Raw genomic sequence first — 16,991 nt, forward strand, 5'->3', positions numbered from 1 at the left:
TTCTATGTAAGAGTTAATTTTATTTTCTAATTTTATAACCATGAAGAACCTGCTACTGTGGGTATCTAGTAGGCATTCAACAAATCCTTAATGATGAGTGAAATGCTTAAATTTGAAAGTATACATATTTATATGCAAATTAATTATCCTTATTGAAATCTTACTAAGAGGTATGTAGTCTTATATTTTTAAAGTTCCTGAAAGTAAGTACTATTTCTTCAGTAACTCATTTCTAAAAAAGTATTTGAATTAAAGGTTTTCCACAGTGATGTTATATGTATTTTTAAAGGTACTAAATGGTATTGATTTCACTGTGTGTAACTGCATATTTATGTTCAAAGACAATCTAAGTGCTCTACTAAGCAGTAAGAATTTTTGAGATATGAATTAAGTCATTGTTCTCTTTGGTGCTATATGGCTGAAAAATGTTAAGGGCTCGTACATCCTCTCCCTAATCTCCTTGTTCCAAAATATTTTACATTTGTTACCACATTAAATTTTAGGATTATTGCTTGATAGAACTAACATACTTTGAAGTCAGATAGCTATGAATACCTATAGAATTTTGTAGTTATAAACTCTGTGTTAAAACTTGTTTTTGTTTTTTTTGTGACTCTGAGTCTGATTGTTAATAGTATTCTATTGTGAACTCTGACCCAGTCAGAATAGTAGTCCTTTGTGAACTCTGGCCTAGTCAGATACAGGTACAATGATTCCATTCATCTAACCTCTTATATGAAGACTTAAGCATTGTTAATTTTCTTCTTTTTCTTTTCTTAAACATTTTCTGGTGCTTCTTTGTTGATATTTCCTCATAACCAATTTTAACCTGAAAGAAGTGAGGCATACAGAGAGGCACCATATGTAATTGAGTATCCCAGGAATGACATTTGGAGTAGATACTGATTACTTATCTGAAAAGATTGTATGACTTTACTATTGTAGATTAATTTTACTAGTTTTGTTGTTGTTTGTGTTTTCTCATGTTGACAGGGTTGCTTTAGACACTCTTGCTGCATTGCTAAAATCAAGTAAGTTTTTAAATACTAGAAATACTAGATACTGTTTTTCTGAGTATTCTAACTGCTATTTTAAAGAAACTGGAAATGTAGATTTAGTTTACGGTTATAAAGCTTGTTCATAATAATTTAACATCAAAGTTGATTTTATCTTTTAGTGCAGTTGATTGATGTGTGACTAATGTCATTTATGTCTACTGAGCTCTAACTTGTTTATCAATATATTTCTATAATTTCTTCAAGTATATTGACTTCCTTTCTCTAAGGAGAAAGTATATTGACTTCCTTTCTCTTTTACTTATATAAACATAAAACCTTGTTAGTAGGGGAAAGTAACATGTAAATACAATATAGTATCATTTTGAAAAAGTGACCCTAACATGGCCTTGAGGACATTTACCATGAAGAGTATCTTTGACAACTACTATCTCTATATAATGTATGATTTTCAATTAGAACCTCCTTATTAGAAATTTTATTTCTACCATAAATTCAGATTTGTAACATTAAAAATGGCTTAATGTACATTTAGAGTTTATTGAATGCATTTAGAAACTAAAGCATTTTTTTTTTAATCTTTGAAATTGAAGCATTGGAGGAAATGTGTCATGTGTTGCTTTTGGAGAGTAACCATCTACATTATGTGGATCTGTCTCTCCATGATACTCAGTATCTATATTTTAAATATTAATTTTTAAAATATATTTTAAATATTAATTTTGTTAGCACTCCCATTCTTACTGGTTGATTAAATTAACATTTTACTTAACCATGATAACATTTAATCCTAAAGATCTAGGTTGATGGCTTTTGATGTTATTTTTCCCCAAAACTGTCTATCAAGGGTGAGACCACCTTGCCCTTAAGTTTGAATTATGAGAAGAATTGTAAGAAATGATTAATTGATTGAAAATCTGATAATTGATAATGATTTATTAAAAAAATAACCTTAGGTATTAGTATTATAGCTGCTATATTCAGTTGACAGTTTTGTCCTTTAGATGTGTAGTATTCAATTAGATTAGCTATATAGCTTTGTTTTCATGTAGATTAGCTGTACAGCTTTGTTTTCATATATGATATGATAAACCATAGACCAAGATTAGAATACTTAGATTAATTTCAGAGATATCGGTAGCCTTGCTTTCGTGTGGCCACCCTGCCTTTGTTGTTCAAGGCGTTTAAACATTAATTTTTAAATTAATATAGGTGTATATTTTTGATTTAGAGTAGATTAAAGTAGCCATTACACTAAATTTTTATTAAACCTTACTAATTTGCAGAATCACTAATGACAAAGTCACTAATTCTAAGTCAGGAAAAACTAAAACATAAATTTCAAGGGTTTATAGAAATCAGTAAGCTACAATGACTGAAATGCTGATATCTTCAGTTTTAAATAATAATCTTTCTTTTACTCCCTCCCTTCTTCTCCTTCAGAGGAGGATGGTAGGCAAACATATCTGGTCAAAAAGTAACTGACAAGTAGAATGACTCTTGATTGCAGATAGCTTTGTACTTCTCTTAAGGGTCACTCACTGTATTTGTGTTATGGGCAAGTTTCTTATTTGACCTTCAGTGAAGAATTTAAATATTTCTCGTAAATACCATTTAGGCCTTTGGGAATTCCACTGGAAACACAGTTTGTGATAGGAGTTTCAGTGATTGTAATGTCTTTTAAGAGAATCATTCTTTTAAGACATTATGATAGTAATATCTTTTAAGTATTGTTGGTGATACTAAAAAGCTAGTAAGCTAAAGGCTTATATATTCCAACTGGTGTAAACAAGATATATATATTTGTTTAAAATACATGAAACTATTGTTAGTTAGAACTATTGAACTTTTTATAGATCGCCACCCAGCACCACTTGGGTGTGCCAGTGATAAGAGGGCAAGAGAATGTGAAATGCCAACTCACCTGAGGTTGTTTAGTTAGGAATACCAGTCTCTTCCTAGTCTGTGTTTAACTATAAAATGCCAGGCTCATGGCATGAACATTCAGATAATGCAGCAGTAAGGCTGTGCTGCTTGTAGTTGCCTGCAATACCAGTTTTAAATGTGCTAATACACACGTAAAACATAGGTAAAGACCCTGAGCTCAGCAAACTTCTTAATGCCCTCTTAGACATTATGTTCTGATATTAGAGAGCTGGGAGAAACTCTCGGGGGTAGGAGGGGTACTTTCTTTTGTGAAAGGTCTTTAATACCTCTGTTGTGTGTTTGGAAGAGCTAGTTTGCTTTGCCTGATAGCCACACCTTAGCAAAACCAGTTCTTCTAGACACAGAATAGAGTGTGCCTACTTACAAAGTTAATTTCACACAAAGATTGTAATGGAAGTTGCAATAATGATAGTGGCTTTTAAGAAAATCATAGTCACAACTAGTAAGTTAAAGGCTTATTATATTCCTTTTGGTGTAATCAAAGTTAGTATATTAATAGGTTTTAAAATATATGAAAGTTTCATTAGTATTAACATTTGGAAAGATACAACCTTAATTGTATTAAAGATATTTTGATATTTATTTACCTCAAAACAATAGATAGGCAGATTTCTGGAAAATTGTACTTTGCTATCTGGAACTTGTCATGTTTATTTTGTTACCTAAAAAATATTTAAATATGTGGTTGCCATAGTTTTTCTTGGAAAAAAGGAATTATAAGAACTCATTACAATATTATGGTTATGTTTTCAATTTGACTTTATCAGTGTCTCTTATTATTTTAAAAATTTTCTTTTTCAATTTTCTTTTGTTAAAGAAACTAATGCCAGGAGAGCTGTAGACAGAGGATATGTCCAAGTCCTTTTAACAATTTATGTAGATTGGCACCGCCATGATAATCGGCATAGAAACATGCTCATTCGAAAAGGAATTTTACAGAGTTTAAAAAGTGTTACGAATATCAAGTTGGGAAGAAAAGCATTTATTGATGCCAATGGGATGAAAATTCTTTATAACACTTCGCAAGTAAGTTTTTAATTTTCTTCCTGTTATTATCATAATCTATTAATGATAGGATTTGGTTCTTAAGAAAACTTAGTATTTCTAAAACTACATAGTATGATAAATATATTTTAAAAATTTGAAGACCAAAAGGCACAATCATTTCTCACATGTGACCTTAGACTAAGTTTGAGAAAGTACTTAGTGTATATCTCTGCAAGATGAGATTTTTTTCCCCCATAGGTAGAAGGAAGATGTATAAATCTCTTCCCTGGGCAGGAATGGATTCCATATAGGCATGTTTTCTAAGGTGTGCTGTTATCTATACTCAGTTTTGTATGTTCCTTTCATAAATATTCATTAATCCTTTATGACTGGTAAGGGAGGTATGTTAGTTGTGAGTGTTCTCTGTGTCTTTTTTTCTGGAGAGAGTATTTTTAAATAATGAAGGTACAAAAGTGAAATTTGGAGTTAGGGATTCTGGTTCTGCCAGCCATCATATGCATAAACCTTCTCAACAGTATTCTAGGTTCTGTAGAGGGCGCTCGATGACGGGGAGTGGGGCTGTTGCAAAGTAACTCTTTTATTTTTATAAGACTAGTTATTAGAATGAAATCTGTCTTCTTGAAAATTCAAGCCAGTCATCTTGATTGTGCCCTCTTGGTCTTACACATGACAACTAATCTTTTTGTGGGAGTAGTTAAGATATGTGAATACACATTTTATGTTAACTCAGCTTTTTCTATTGTAGATCAGTCATATGCACTTATTTTTTACTATTCCTAAAATAGACAGTATATGAGGAGAGATTGGGTGATGGTTTATGCCACTTCACATTTCTGAGTCTTAGTTTTTCAGCTGTTTTGACAGGTCAGATGTCTTCACATTTCTGTTGAAAATTGCACAGGTTATCAAAGTGCCATTTAAAGCCATCTAAGTGTCAATTGTCAATAATAACAGTGTTATATGAAATAGTTTCAAATGTCCTATTCAAGAGCCCTTCTTAAGATTAGATACCAGGATAGTAGATTAAATTCTTAAAACTTAAAATTGTGATATTCAGGCTATTCTTTTCAAAGTTGATCAGCTAATTTATTAGAGGTGCTATTGCATGATAACTGATAGAATTCTGAGAAAGGCTCAGCTAAATTCACATTCCTTTTTATTTCTTACACCTTTCTTAATTTGTGAATTTTTCTTCTTTTTTTCTTTATCCATTAAATTTTTATTTTATGCCCTAGGCTTGCTAAAATGCTCCCTAAATCACTCATAGGTATTAGTGCTTTGGTGACTTCTGGAACCAAACATGGTACTGATTTCTGTTAAGTTAAGATGTGTGAGGAAAATTGCTGCCAAATTTGCCATATGAGGTTCTTACAAAGAGATATTCCAAATTAGTCAAAGCTACTTTATAATTAGGTTAAAAATATTGGGTTTTGTGATGTTTGCCTTTTGAAAAGTATTAACACATTATTTTCTGAAGTAGTATAAAATTGTTTCACTTATTCACCAAAGGCACATTATCTTTTTTCTTTTCTTTTCTTATAAAACAGGAATGTTTGGCAGTAAGGACCCTTGATCCTCTTGTCAACACCTCCAGTCTGATAATGAGGAAATGCTTTCCTAAAAATCGCCTGCCGCTCCCAACGATTAAAAGTTCTTTCCATTTCCAGTTGCCTGTTATTCCTGTGACCGGACCTGTGGCCCAGCTCTACAGTTTACCTCCTGAAGGTAGGACCACATGCTTCTTGCTGGCTTCCCGTGGTTATTGGAATTGTGTGACTTTATCTATTTCTGCTTTTGTTCATCTCCCTAGCAAAAGAAGGCTTTAATGAACATGATATGCTTTCAAATTACTTTTTAGTTAATAAATATTTCTTCAAATAGAAGAAATTAAGGTTGAGTGGTTAAGGGAAGGAATGTGGGATATGCTACACATGTGTTAATGTGAATTGTGAAAAACTGTCAGTACCACGTAGAAACAGTATTTGATAGCTTATATAAATTTTCAAAATATAAGACTGTATAAACATTCTTATAAATGTTTAGGTAATTATATTTGAGCCTACATTTGTAGCTTTTTAATGAACTTCATTTTTTAAAAGTTAAAATGCCTAATCACTAAACAAGTTACTGTTTATGTTCAACAAAACTTGCACCATTACTTCAGTTCAGTCGCTCAGTCGTGTCTGACTCTTTACGACCCCATGAACCACAGCACGCCAGGCCTCCCTGTCCGTCACCAACTCCTGTAGTTTACCCAAACTCATGTCCATTGAGTTGGTGATGCCGTCTAACCGTCTCATCCTCTGTCGTCCCCTTCTCCTTCTGCCTTCAATCTTTCCCAACATCAGGCTCTTTTCAAATGAGTCAGCTCTTCGCATCAGGTGGCCAAAATGTTGGAATTTCAGCTTCAACATCAGTCCTTCCAATGAATACCCAGGACTGATTTCCTATGGACTGGTTGGATCTCCTTGCAGTCCAAAGGACTCTTAAGAGTCTTCTCCCAACACCACAGTTCAAAAGCATCAATTCTTCTGTGCTCAGCTTTCTTTACCTGATAGAAAATACAAAATTATCATAAATTGAATCTTTGTCATTTTGGTACAATACTGTGTACAAAGCAAAGGAAGTAAGAGATTATACATCTTAATGTGAGGACAAAAATGCAGAATTTTTTTGATAAGAGCTAGCAAATTAAAAAGAGAAAGTAATCTAGGCTATTAAGATTTCTAAAGTACTTCCTTGTTAGTTGATCACTTTTTTTAAAAAAAAAAGATCTTTTATTTATAATTAAGAGCAATTCTTTGAAGTAAGTGATTTAAGAGAATTTTTTAAGTAAATTTAGTTTTTTTATTGTTGATATATCACAGAGTATATTCTTATGATTTCATTTCTAAAGTAGTTATTAAAGTAGTTTAGTCTACACAGAATATCAAAATGGATTATTTACAAACTTCCTTTAAAAGGTATAAAAGTCTAAGACTAAGTCTGGGACTTGATTAAAGATAGCTAAGTGAAAGTAGTGATCTAATTCCATTCCATTCTTATTCCATTTAAAATCACCAACAGACTTTATAAATAGAGGAAAAAAAAACTGTACTGAATCTGAAAACTTGATAAAAGGAGCATTCTCATGGAATAAACATAGGATGTGCAACAAACGTGGTGGAGAAAAGAATAGATTAAAGAAGAGTGTCAGCTCTAATTCACCCTTCTATGAAATGCAGTATCTCTGGCTTTGGATTGAAGGTCAGACTGATGTATCACTGAAGTAGAGATGGTTACTTGTATCAACTAACAAGCCTTCAGGAAGAAGATGTGAGAGAAGGGTTCTAATGACACTTGAATAGAAAAATGACACTTGCATACAGAAAACACATTTTTTTTCCTCTTCATCACTTTCTCACATATCAGGCTTCATTACATTTATCAGTTTTCATTATTTTTTATCTTCCTCAGTTAGACTGTAAATTCCATGAAGATAAAACTGTTGTTTTTTCCTTCACTTTATCCTCAGCATCCATTAGATTGCATGAGACATAATAAATGTGCATTTTAACATTTGTTAGTGAATGAATTGAACTGGCCACAAGACTTATTCTCTTGAACATTTAATGCCAAAAGATAATGAAGCAGCCTCAATCCTTGGAGATTTGAAGGAAAAGAGTTCTTACTCAAGATTTCTGAATGCTTATTAGTTGCCACTCATATGTAAAGGTGACATATTCTTAGATATGCAAGGGTACAGAAGCATATTGCCCAGGTCCCCTTCCAAGGGTACAGAAGCATATTGCCCAGGTCCCCTTCCTGAAGTAATTACATGAAATATTACTCCAGCCAGGCTAGTGATGAATGAAGAAATCAGGCTTGCAGAAGACATGGTAGTAGAGTAATTGTATTTAACTTTGCAAATTGTTAAATTATGTAATACTAAATAGTTGTTCTACTGTTATTTTGAAATATATCAACTAGTTTTTGATGAAAGATAATATACAGCTGTCACAAACTGGGTCTTTTAATAATTTATATTCATATATAGTTATCAATATTATAATATTGGTATATTTATAAAATGGTAATTATAGAAATAGTGGCCCAGATATGTGTTTTAAAATGTAAAAGTAACATCTAGAACAGAGATCTATAGATTAGGATCTACTGAACCATAGGTATCCATGGTTCTTAGTTTCTAGACTAAGTCCAGTTGTAGACCGAGTTCCTAGTTGAGAGACTAAGAACCCTTTGAAATTCTATATAAAATTATGTGTATGTTTTTCTTGGAAAAAATTCTTGAAGTGCTGCTATAGAAAATCAGGAAGACTTCAAAGATGTACAAGATCCTGAGAATGCTGAATGCAAAGCAAGAACAAGCAAATCAGTTTCAGTAATAAGATATCTAAATGGATAAAATATTCCCAGTAAAAAAAGAGCCCCTCTGATTGGGTTAAAAACAAAATCTAAGTAGCAGATAGATCCTGGAAACTCTTGAAATAGTAAGATTGAACTCTTAAACCAATTGGCAACTGTGTATCTGTTATTCCCAGCTCAAAACAGGTGAGGAAGACATTACTAGCCTACAGTGTATACATAGAGAACAAAATGTTTAAAACAAGATAGCAAATATGATTTTATGCAAAGTAGATAATAACATGTGCCAAATACTAAAACAAAGATAGATAAAGCTATAATTATTGCTAGAAACACAGCGTTAGTGAGTGATTTTAATGTGCCTTAAGTTCTTGGTAAGTTATATAGAGGAGAGCCAGTCAATGTAAGTGGAGGTAAAGATACCTCCTGTTAATACATTTGAAAATATATTTGAAATGGACAATATTTTATGGAAATATAAAAAACTAAAATTGACTTGGGCTTCCCTGATAGCTCAGTTGGTAAAGAATCCTCCTGCAATGCAGGAGACCCCAGTTTGATTCCTGGGTTGGGAAGATCCTCCAGAGAAGGGAGGGATAGGCTACCCACTCCAGTATTCTTGGGCTTCCATTGTGGCTCAGCTGATAAAGAATCTGCCTGCAGTGTGGAAGACCTGGGTTCAATTCCCGGGTTGGGAAGATCCCCTGGAGAAGGGAAAGGCTACCCATTCAGTATTCTGGCCTGGAGAATTCCATTGACTGTGTAGTCCATGGGGTTGCAAAGAGTTGGACATGACTGAGTGACTTTCACTCAAAATTGACTTACAAAGTAGAAAACCTACAACTGAGTATGCAATCAAGTTGTCTTCAGTGAAGATATCAAACAGTAGATTATTTCTCTCAACCTTCAAGAAATTTTCCTATACTTGATTTTCCAGAGCATGGGAAATAAAGAGAAGTTTAGAAACTAGTATGATGCTGAAATCAAAACCTGAAACAATTTACAGATCATTGTCACTAATGAAGATAAATATAAAAATCTAAAATATTAGCAAATTGAATTGAGCAGCATTTTGAGATATAAGACACTTTGACAACATAAGGATTATTTTAGAAAGTAAGTTTATTGAAATATTAAGACTTTAATGAAAATTTATCAATATGTCAAAGAAAGGAAAACAGTGATTATCTTAATAAATGCCATGAAAGGGGTTGATAAAAATTATTATTAGTTCCAGATTAAATCTCTTAATGAATCAAGGAATATTTTCCAAGCTGGCTGAGTATTATCTAACTCAGATCAGTAACCAACATCACAGATAGTTATGAAGTGTTAGAGGAAGCGTCTCTCAACCATTATTAGTTAACATTGTTTTGAAAGCTCTAGTGAGATCAATAAGACAGGGAAAGGAAAGATACTAATCATTAAAAGAGTGAGATAAAAGTTATATCAGTGTCTGTGGAGGATGTTGCTGTTTATGTAGAAATCGAAGCAAATCAATTATAAAATGTATCTTAGACCAAATAAAAGTTCAGTGAGGTACTATTTACAAGATAAGTGAATAAAATTCACTGGCTTTTCTCTGGGTGCATGTGTATGTTTATTTGTGTATGAATTTGATACACATATGCACACAATAACCATTAGAAAACACAAAGAGAAAGATCACATTTTTAAGAGCAATAGGACCAACAAAATAAATCCTATTGGAATATATATTCCAAAACCTTATGGCAAGTGCTGACTCATACCTTTTAATTATTATACCATACAGATATTGTGTAATTTACCTAACTGATTTCCTGTTGATAGCCATTTTAGTTCTTTTTCCCCTGTATCTTTGTCTTTACTATAAATGATCCAAGAACATTTTGAAAATTAACAAGGATGATTTATATTCCCTGCTTTTAGTTGTGAGATTAAGTTATTAATGTAATAATTGATTTTTAGTGCTGATGGAATAAAAATAGATCATTGGAATAGAAAAGAAGGTCTTAGATACACTAAGCTATATGGCATTTCACATCTGGAGTATGAAACCAAAGGAAAATACCTATAAAGGAAGATATTTGACAGGTTTGGTTAAAAATTGAAAACATATTTTCTCTCTGACGCTGAACTGCATTTTCCCTTCTTCCTATCCAAGGAGTTGTCTTTCTTGTTTGCAGTAGGCTTTTCTGAAGTCAGTTCCTTCTTTTTTCCTAACAATTCTTTTTCCAAATATCATTTCCTCTGTTTATCTGGGACTAACTGCTGTCAATACGTTGACATAAATAGACCCAGTTACCATATGCAATATAAATAGTACTTTTTTCTGTCTTATTTCCAAAAGAATTTAGAGCGATTTGCTAACTGTATTAGTTGGGACAGACTGAGCTGCTGTTACAGTGACCCAGTATTGTACTCTCGTCACTTGAGCAGCAGTAGTAATAGCGGACATATTTATAGCATATACTCATCGCCTGGCACATTACATGTATTAACTCCTTTAACTCTCCCAACAATACTATGCATGGGTATCTCCATTTCATAGATTAGGATAGTGAAAGTGAAAGTGTTAGTCTTAGACAAAAATAACTTACGTAACTTGTTCAAGGTCACGTAGTTAGTAAATGGAGGAGTCAGGATTTGAATTAGGTATTCTGTCTCCAGAGCCCATTTGCTATATTGCCATGAAATAGACTTTTTTTCCCTCTCACATATCTATTCAGAAGATGGGCAGGTCAGGTGATCCTGGACAGTAGGTATCTGTCCACCATGTCATCAAAGGAAAAAGATTCTGTTTTCATCATCTCCTATGGTATTTTCCTTATGTGCATGTGGAAAATGGTAATGAAAGAAAATGGAGGGCAGTTTCCTTTTTAAAGAATGTGACCTGGAGTTTGTATTGACAACTTTGCCTCACATACTGTTGGCCAAAACTTAGTCATATGACTGTAACTACTGTGAAGGGGGCTGGAATCTATAACCTCTAGCTAAAACTCAGAGGTTTGGATACTGAATTGAAAGAGAGAACAGATACTTGGAGAGTGGAAAGGAGTTTATAATCTTCACTATAATAAGTCACATTGGAAGTAGAGTAAAGTGTCTAAAAGAAGGTTACATCAGCAAGATGGAGGGGTAGAAGGTTCCAGTGCTCATCTCCCCTGCAAATACAGCAAAAACAATAAATAACAAATGAAAATATGATGAAAATACGTCACAGGTAGCTCTGGATTTGAATGAACAAGCATCAAAAACCCCGTAGAGCTCAAAACCCAAGATTGGCCACACAGAAAATTACAGGGGGCATTTTATTTCTCTCACTCGATCTCCCAGTCCAGGGCAGTTTGGCATCAGGAAGGTTCTCCTCAGTAGAGTTTTTCCCACGGAGAGCAGAAGAACCTCACCACTGTGTATCTCTTAGGTCTCTTACCACCTGCCAATGCAGGTGGCTTCTTTACCACTAGTACCATCAGTAACTGAACTTAAAAAATGGAGATCTGGGAGCTATCTGAAAAAGAATTCAAAATGATTAAGGAAGCTCAGATAATTCAAGAAGACAGATTAACAGTTCAGTGAACTTAGGAAAACTATACATGAACAAAATGAGAATTTCAGTGAAGAGAAAGATATCATAAAAAGAACAAAACAAATTCTGGACCTGAAGAATACACTGAATAATGCAGTAGAAAACTTCACTATCAGGCTTAGTCAAGCAGAGGAAAGAATCTGTGAACTTGTAGACAAATCTCATGATATTATACAGGCAAAGGAGAAAAAAGAAATTAGAAAGAAAAAGACTGAAGAAGGCCTATGTGAATAATGGAACACCATTAAATGAAACAACATCTGTGTAATGGGAGTCTCAGAAGTAGAAGAGAGAGAAAGGGAGAAAAAACTTACTCTAAAAAATAATAGCTGCAGACTTACCAAATCTGGTGAAGGTATGGCTATCTAGGTGCATAAGCTCAAACATTCCCAAATAGATTCACCCCTAAGAGATCTTCACCAAGACATTATCATCAGGCTCTTAAAGATGAAGACAGAGGGAGGATTTTCAAAGCAGTTAGGGAAAAAATTAGAGATACCTTCTAGGTAACAAGGTACATGTGTGCCAAGTTGCTTTAGACTCTTCGCGACCCTATGGACTGTAGCCTTCCAGGCTCCTCTGAGAGATTTTCCAGGTAAGAATACTATAGTGGGTTGCTGTGCCCTCCTCCACGGAGTCTTCCTGACATAGGGATCGAACCCACCCTCATGTCTCCTGCATTGGCAGGTGGGTTCTTTACTGCTCGCACCACCAGGTAACAAGGTACCTACCTACAGGGTAATTCTGGTGAGCCTATTAGCAAATTTTTCAAGCAGAAGCTTTGCATGCCAGGAGAGAGTAGGATGATATATTCAAATTACTTGAAGAAAATAGCTGTCAATAAAAAATACTTCACCCATCAAGTTGTCCTTCAGAAATGAAAGAGATATAAAGACTTCAGGAAAATAACACAAGCTGAATGCCCACTCTGACCATTTTATTTAGTTCAGTTAGTTAGTCAGTTCAGTCTCTCAGTCGTGTCCGACTCGTTGCGACCCCATGAATCACAGCATGCCAGGCCTCCATGTCCATCACAAACTCCCGGAGTTCACTCAGACTCATGCCCATTGAGTCGGTGATGCCATCCAACCATCTCATCCTCTGTCGTCCCCTTCTCCTCCTGCCCCCAATCCTTCCCAGCATCAGGGTCTTTTCCAATGAGTCAACTCTTTGCACGAGGTGGCCAAAGTATTGGAGTTTCAGCTTCAGATTAAGTCCCTCCAATGAACATCTAGGATCTGTCTCCTTCAGGATGGACTGGTTAGATCTCCTTGCAGTCCAAGGGACTCTCAAGAGTCTTCTCCACACCACAGTTCAAAAGCATCAATTTTTTGGCACTCCACTTTCTTCACAATCCAACTCTCACATCCATCCATACATGACCACTGGAAAAACCATAGCCTTGACCAGATGGACCTTTGTTGACAAAGTAATGTCTCTGCTTTTTAATATACTATCTAGGTTGGTCATAACTTTCCTTCCAAGGAGTAAGCGTCTTTTAATTTCATGGCTGCAGTCACCATCTGCAGTGATTTTGGAGCCCAGAAAAATAAAGTCAGCCACTGTTTCCACTGTCTCCCCATCTATTTCCCATGAGGTGATGGGACCAGATGCCATGATCTTAGTTTTCTGAATGTTGAGTCTTAAGCCAACTTTTTCACTCTCCTCTTTCACTTTCATCAAGAGGCTTTTTAGTTCCTCTTCACTTTCTCCCATAAGGGTGGTGTCATCTGCATATCTTAGGTTATTGGTATTTCTCCTGGCAATCTTGATTCCAGCTTGTGCTTCTTCCAGACCAGCATTTCTCATGATGTACTCTGCATATAAGTTAAATAAGCAGGGTGACAATATACAACCTTGACGTATTCCTTTTCCTATTTGGAACCAGTCTGTTGTTCCATGTCCAGTTCTAACTGTTGCTTCCTGACCTGCATACAGGTTTCTCAAGAGGCAGGTCAGGTGGTCTGGTATTCCCATCTCCTTCAGAATTTTCCACAGTTTATTGTGATCCACACAGTCAAAGGCTTTGTCATAGTCAGTAAAGCAGAAATAGATGTTTTTCTGGAACTCTCTTGCTTTTTCGATGATCCAGCAGATATTGGCAATTTGATCTCTGGTTCCTCTGCCTTTTCTAAAACCAGCTTGAACATTTGGAAGTTCACGGTTCATGTATTGCTGAAGCCTGCCTTGGAGAATTTCCAGCGTGTGAGATGAGTGCAGTTGTGTGGTAGTTTGAGCATTCTTTGGCATTGCCTTTCTTTGGGATTGGAATGATAACGGACCTTTTCCAGTCCTGTGGCCACTGCTGAGTTTTCCCAGTTTGCTGGCATATTGAGTGCAGCACTTTCACAGCATCATCTTTCAGGATTTGAAATAGCTCAACTGGAATTCTATCACTTCCACTAGCTTTGTTCGTAGTGATGCTTTCTAAGGCCCACTTGACTTCACATTCCAGGATGTCTGGCTCTAGGTGAGTGATGACACCATCGTGATTATCTGGGTCATGAAGATCTTTTTTGCACAGTTCTTCTGTGTATTTTTGCCACCTCTTCTTAATATCTTCTGCTTCTGTTAGGTCCATACCTTTTCTGTCCTTTATTGAGCCCATTTTTGCATGAAATGTTCACTTGGTATCTCTGATTTTCTTGAAGAGATCTTTAGTCTTTCCCATTCTGTTGTTTTCCTCTATTTCTCTGCATTGATAGCTGAGGAAGGCTTTCTTATCTCTCCTGGCTATTCTTTGGAACTCTGCATTCAAATGGGAATATCTTTCCTTTTCTCCTTTGCTTTTCTCTTCTCTTCTTTTCACAGCTATTTGTAAGGCCTCCTCAGACAACCATTTTAGGTTTTTGCATTTCTTTTCCATGGGGATGGTCTTGATCCCTGTCTCCTCTACAATGTCACGAACCTCCGTCCATAGTTCATCAGGCTCTCTGTCTATCAGATCTAGTCCCTTAAATCTATTTCTCACTTCCACTGTGTAGTCATAAGGGATTTGATTTAGGTCATACCTGAATGGTCTAGTGGTTATCCCTACCTTCTTCAGTCTAAGTATGAATTTGGCAATAAGGAGTTTATGATCTGAGCCACAGTCAGCTCCCCATCTTGTTTTTGCTGACTGTATAGAGCTTCTCCATCTTTGGCTGCAAAGAATACAATCAATCTGATTTTGGTGTTGGCCATCTGGTGATGTCCATGTGTAGAGTCTTCTGTTGTGTTGTTGGAAGCGGGTGTTTGCTATGACCAGTGTGTTCTCTTGGCAAAACTCTATTAGCCTTTGCCCTGCTTCATTCTGTACTCCAAGGCCAAATTTGCCTGTTACTCCAGGTGTTTCTTGACTTCCTACTTTTGCATTCCAGTCCCCTATAAGAAAAAGGACATCTTTTTTGGGTGTTAGTTCTAAAAGGTCTTGTAGCAAGTACCAAATATTCTAGCTATAACCATTAGGTTAGGAAAAAAGAAACAAAAGACAAGTTAATTCAGAAAGGTGGAAATGAAATCATCTCTGTTTGCAGTGACATTATCTTATATGTAGAAAACTGTAACATCTCTACCAAAAAACTGTTAGAAGTAATGAATTCAGTAAAGGTATAGAATACAAAATCAATATACAAATCGTTGTTGTATTCCTATGCACTAATAATGAACTGTCTGAAAGATAAATTAAGAATGCAACCCCATTTACAGTCGCATCAAGACAGTAAAGTACTTACGAATAAGTTTTACCAAGGAGTTGAAGGCCTGTATGCTGATTAATAAAATGTTGTTGAAAGTCATTGAAGTAGACGCACACACAAATTGAAAGATATCCTGTGTTCTTGAATTGGAAGAATTAATATAAAAATGTTCATGCTGATCAAAGTTATCTTCATAATCAATACAATCCCTATCAAAATTTCAGTGGCATTTTTCACAGAAATATAAAAACTATTCTGAAATTTATATGAAACCATAAAAGACCCAAATAGCCAAAGCAATCTTGAGAAAGAAGGACAGAGTTGGAGGCATCACACTCCCTGATTTCAAGCTATTATGAGCTTTGTTGTTCTTCATTCGCTCAGTCCTATCCAACTGAAGCTTCAACTTCAGCGTCGGTCCTTCCAGTGAATATTCAGGGTTGATTTTCTTTAGGATTGATTGTGAGCTATGGTAATCAGAATAGTACAGTACTCAAATAAAGCATGCATAAGAGCTGGAACAGAATAGAGAGTCTGGTCAGAAACCCAAGCATAATATGGTCAATTAAGTTTTGATGAGGATGCCAACAACACACAGTGGGGAAAGGACAGTTTCTTTAATAAATTACGTTGGGAAAACTAGGTATCCACATGCAAAAGAATGAAGCTGGACCCCTATTTTATACCATTCACAAAAACTGACTTGAAATGGATAAACTGTACATATAAGACCTGAAATTATAAAACTCCTAGAAGAAAACTTAGGGGAAAAGATCCTAGATGTAGTTGGTCTTAGCAGTGGTTTCTTGGATAAGATAACAAAAGTGTAGGCAACAGAAGCTAAAAGAAACAAGTGGGACTACATCAAACTAAAAAGATTCTGCACAGCAAAGGAGAATTTACTGAAAAGGCAACCTATAGAATAGAAGATATTTAGAAACTATATATCTAATGAAAGATTAATATAAAAAAATACACAGAACTCATATAGCTGAATAATACAAAGAAAGATAGTACAATTAAAAATGGGCAAAAGACTTGAATAGACATTTTCTCCAAAGAACGATGTACCAATGGCCAGAAGATAATGAAAAGGTGCTGTATATCAGTAATCATCAGGGAAGTGCAAACCAAAACCTCGAAGAGAAATCCCCTCACACCTCTTAGAGTGGCTATTATCAAAAAGACAAGAGGTAGCAGATAGCAAGGATTTGGAGAAAACGGAACCCTTACACTCTGTTGGTGGGAATGTAACATGGTATATCAGCATACCCATGTTCATTTCAGCACTATTTACACTAGTCAACATTTGTAAATAACCTTAATATCTTTCCATGGATGAATGGATAAAGGAAAAGTGATTTTTGTAGATGATTCAGCCAATAAGAAAAATAAATATCATTTGTG

General features: G+C 35.0%; 1 protein-coding gene across 3 annotated transcripts in view; it reads left to right on the plus strand.

Annotated features, from left to right (window-relative positions):
• The window catches only part of AGTPBP1 (ATP/GTP binding carboxypeptidase 1), a 183,617-nt gene that overhangs the window by 69,894 nt on the left and 96,732 nt on the right, over positions 1 to 16,991 (plus strand). For all 3 annotated transcript variants that reach the window (XM_043927561.1, XM_043927562.1, XM_043927563.1), the window contains 3 exons: positions 994 to 1,031; positions 3,781 to 3,989; positions 5,519 to 5,696. In XM_043927561.1, the coding sequence (XP_043783496.1) occupies positions 994 to 1,031; positions 3,781 to 3,989; positions 5,519 to 5,696 (425 nt within the window). The remainder of the gene's footprint in view (positions 1 to 993; positions 1,032 to 3,780; positions 3,990 to 5,518; positions 5,697 to 16,991) is intronic.

Source organism: Cervus elaphus, chromosome 16, assembly GCF_910594005.1.
Source record: "Cervus elaphus chromosome 16, mCerEla1.1, whole genome shotgun sequence".
Taxonomy (NCBI): Eukaryota; Metazoa; Chordata; class Mammalia; order Artiodactyla; family Cervidae; genus Cervus; species Cervus elaphus.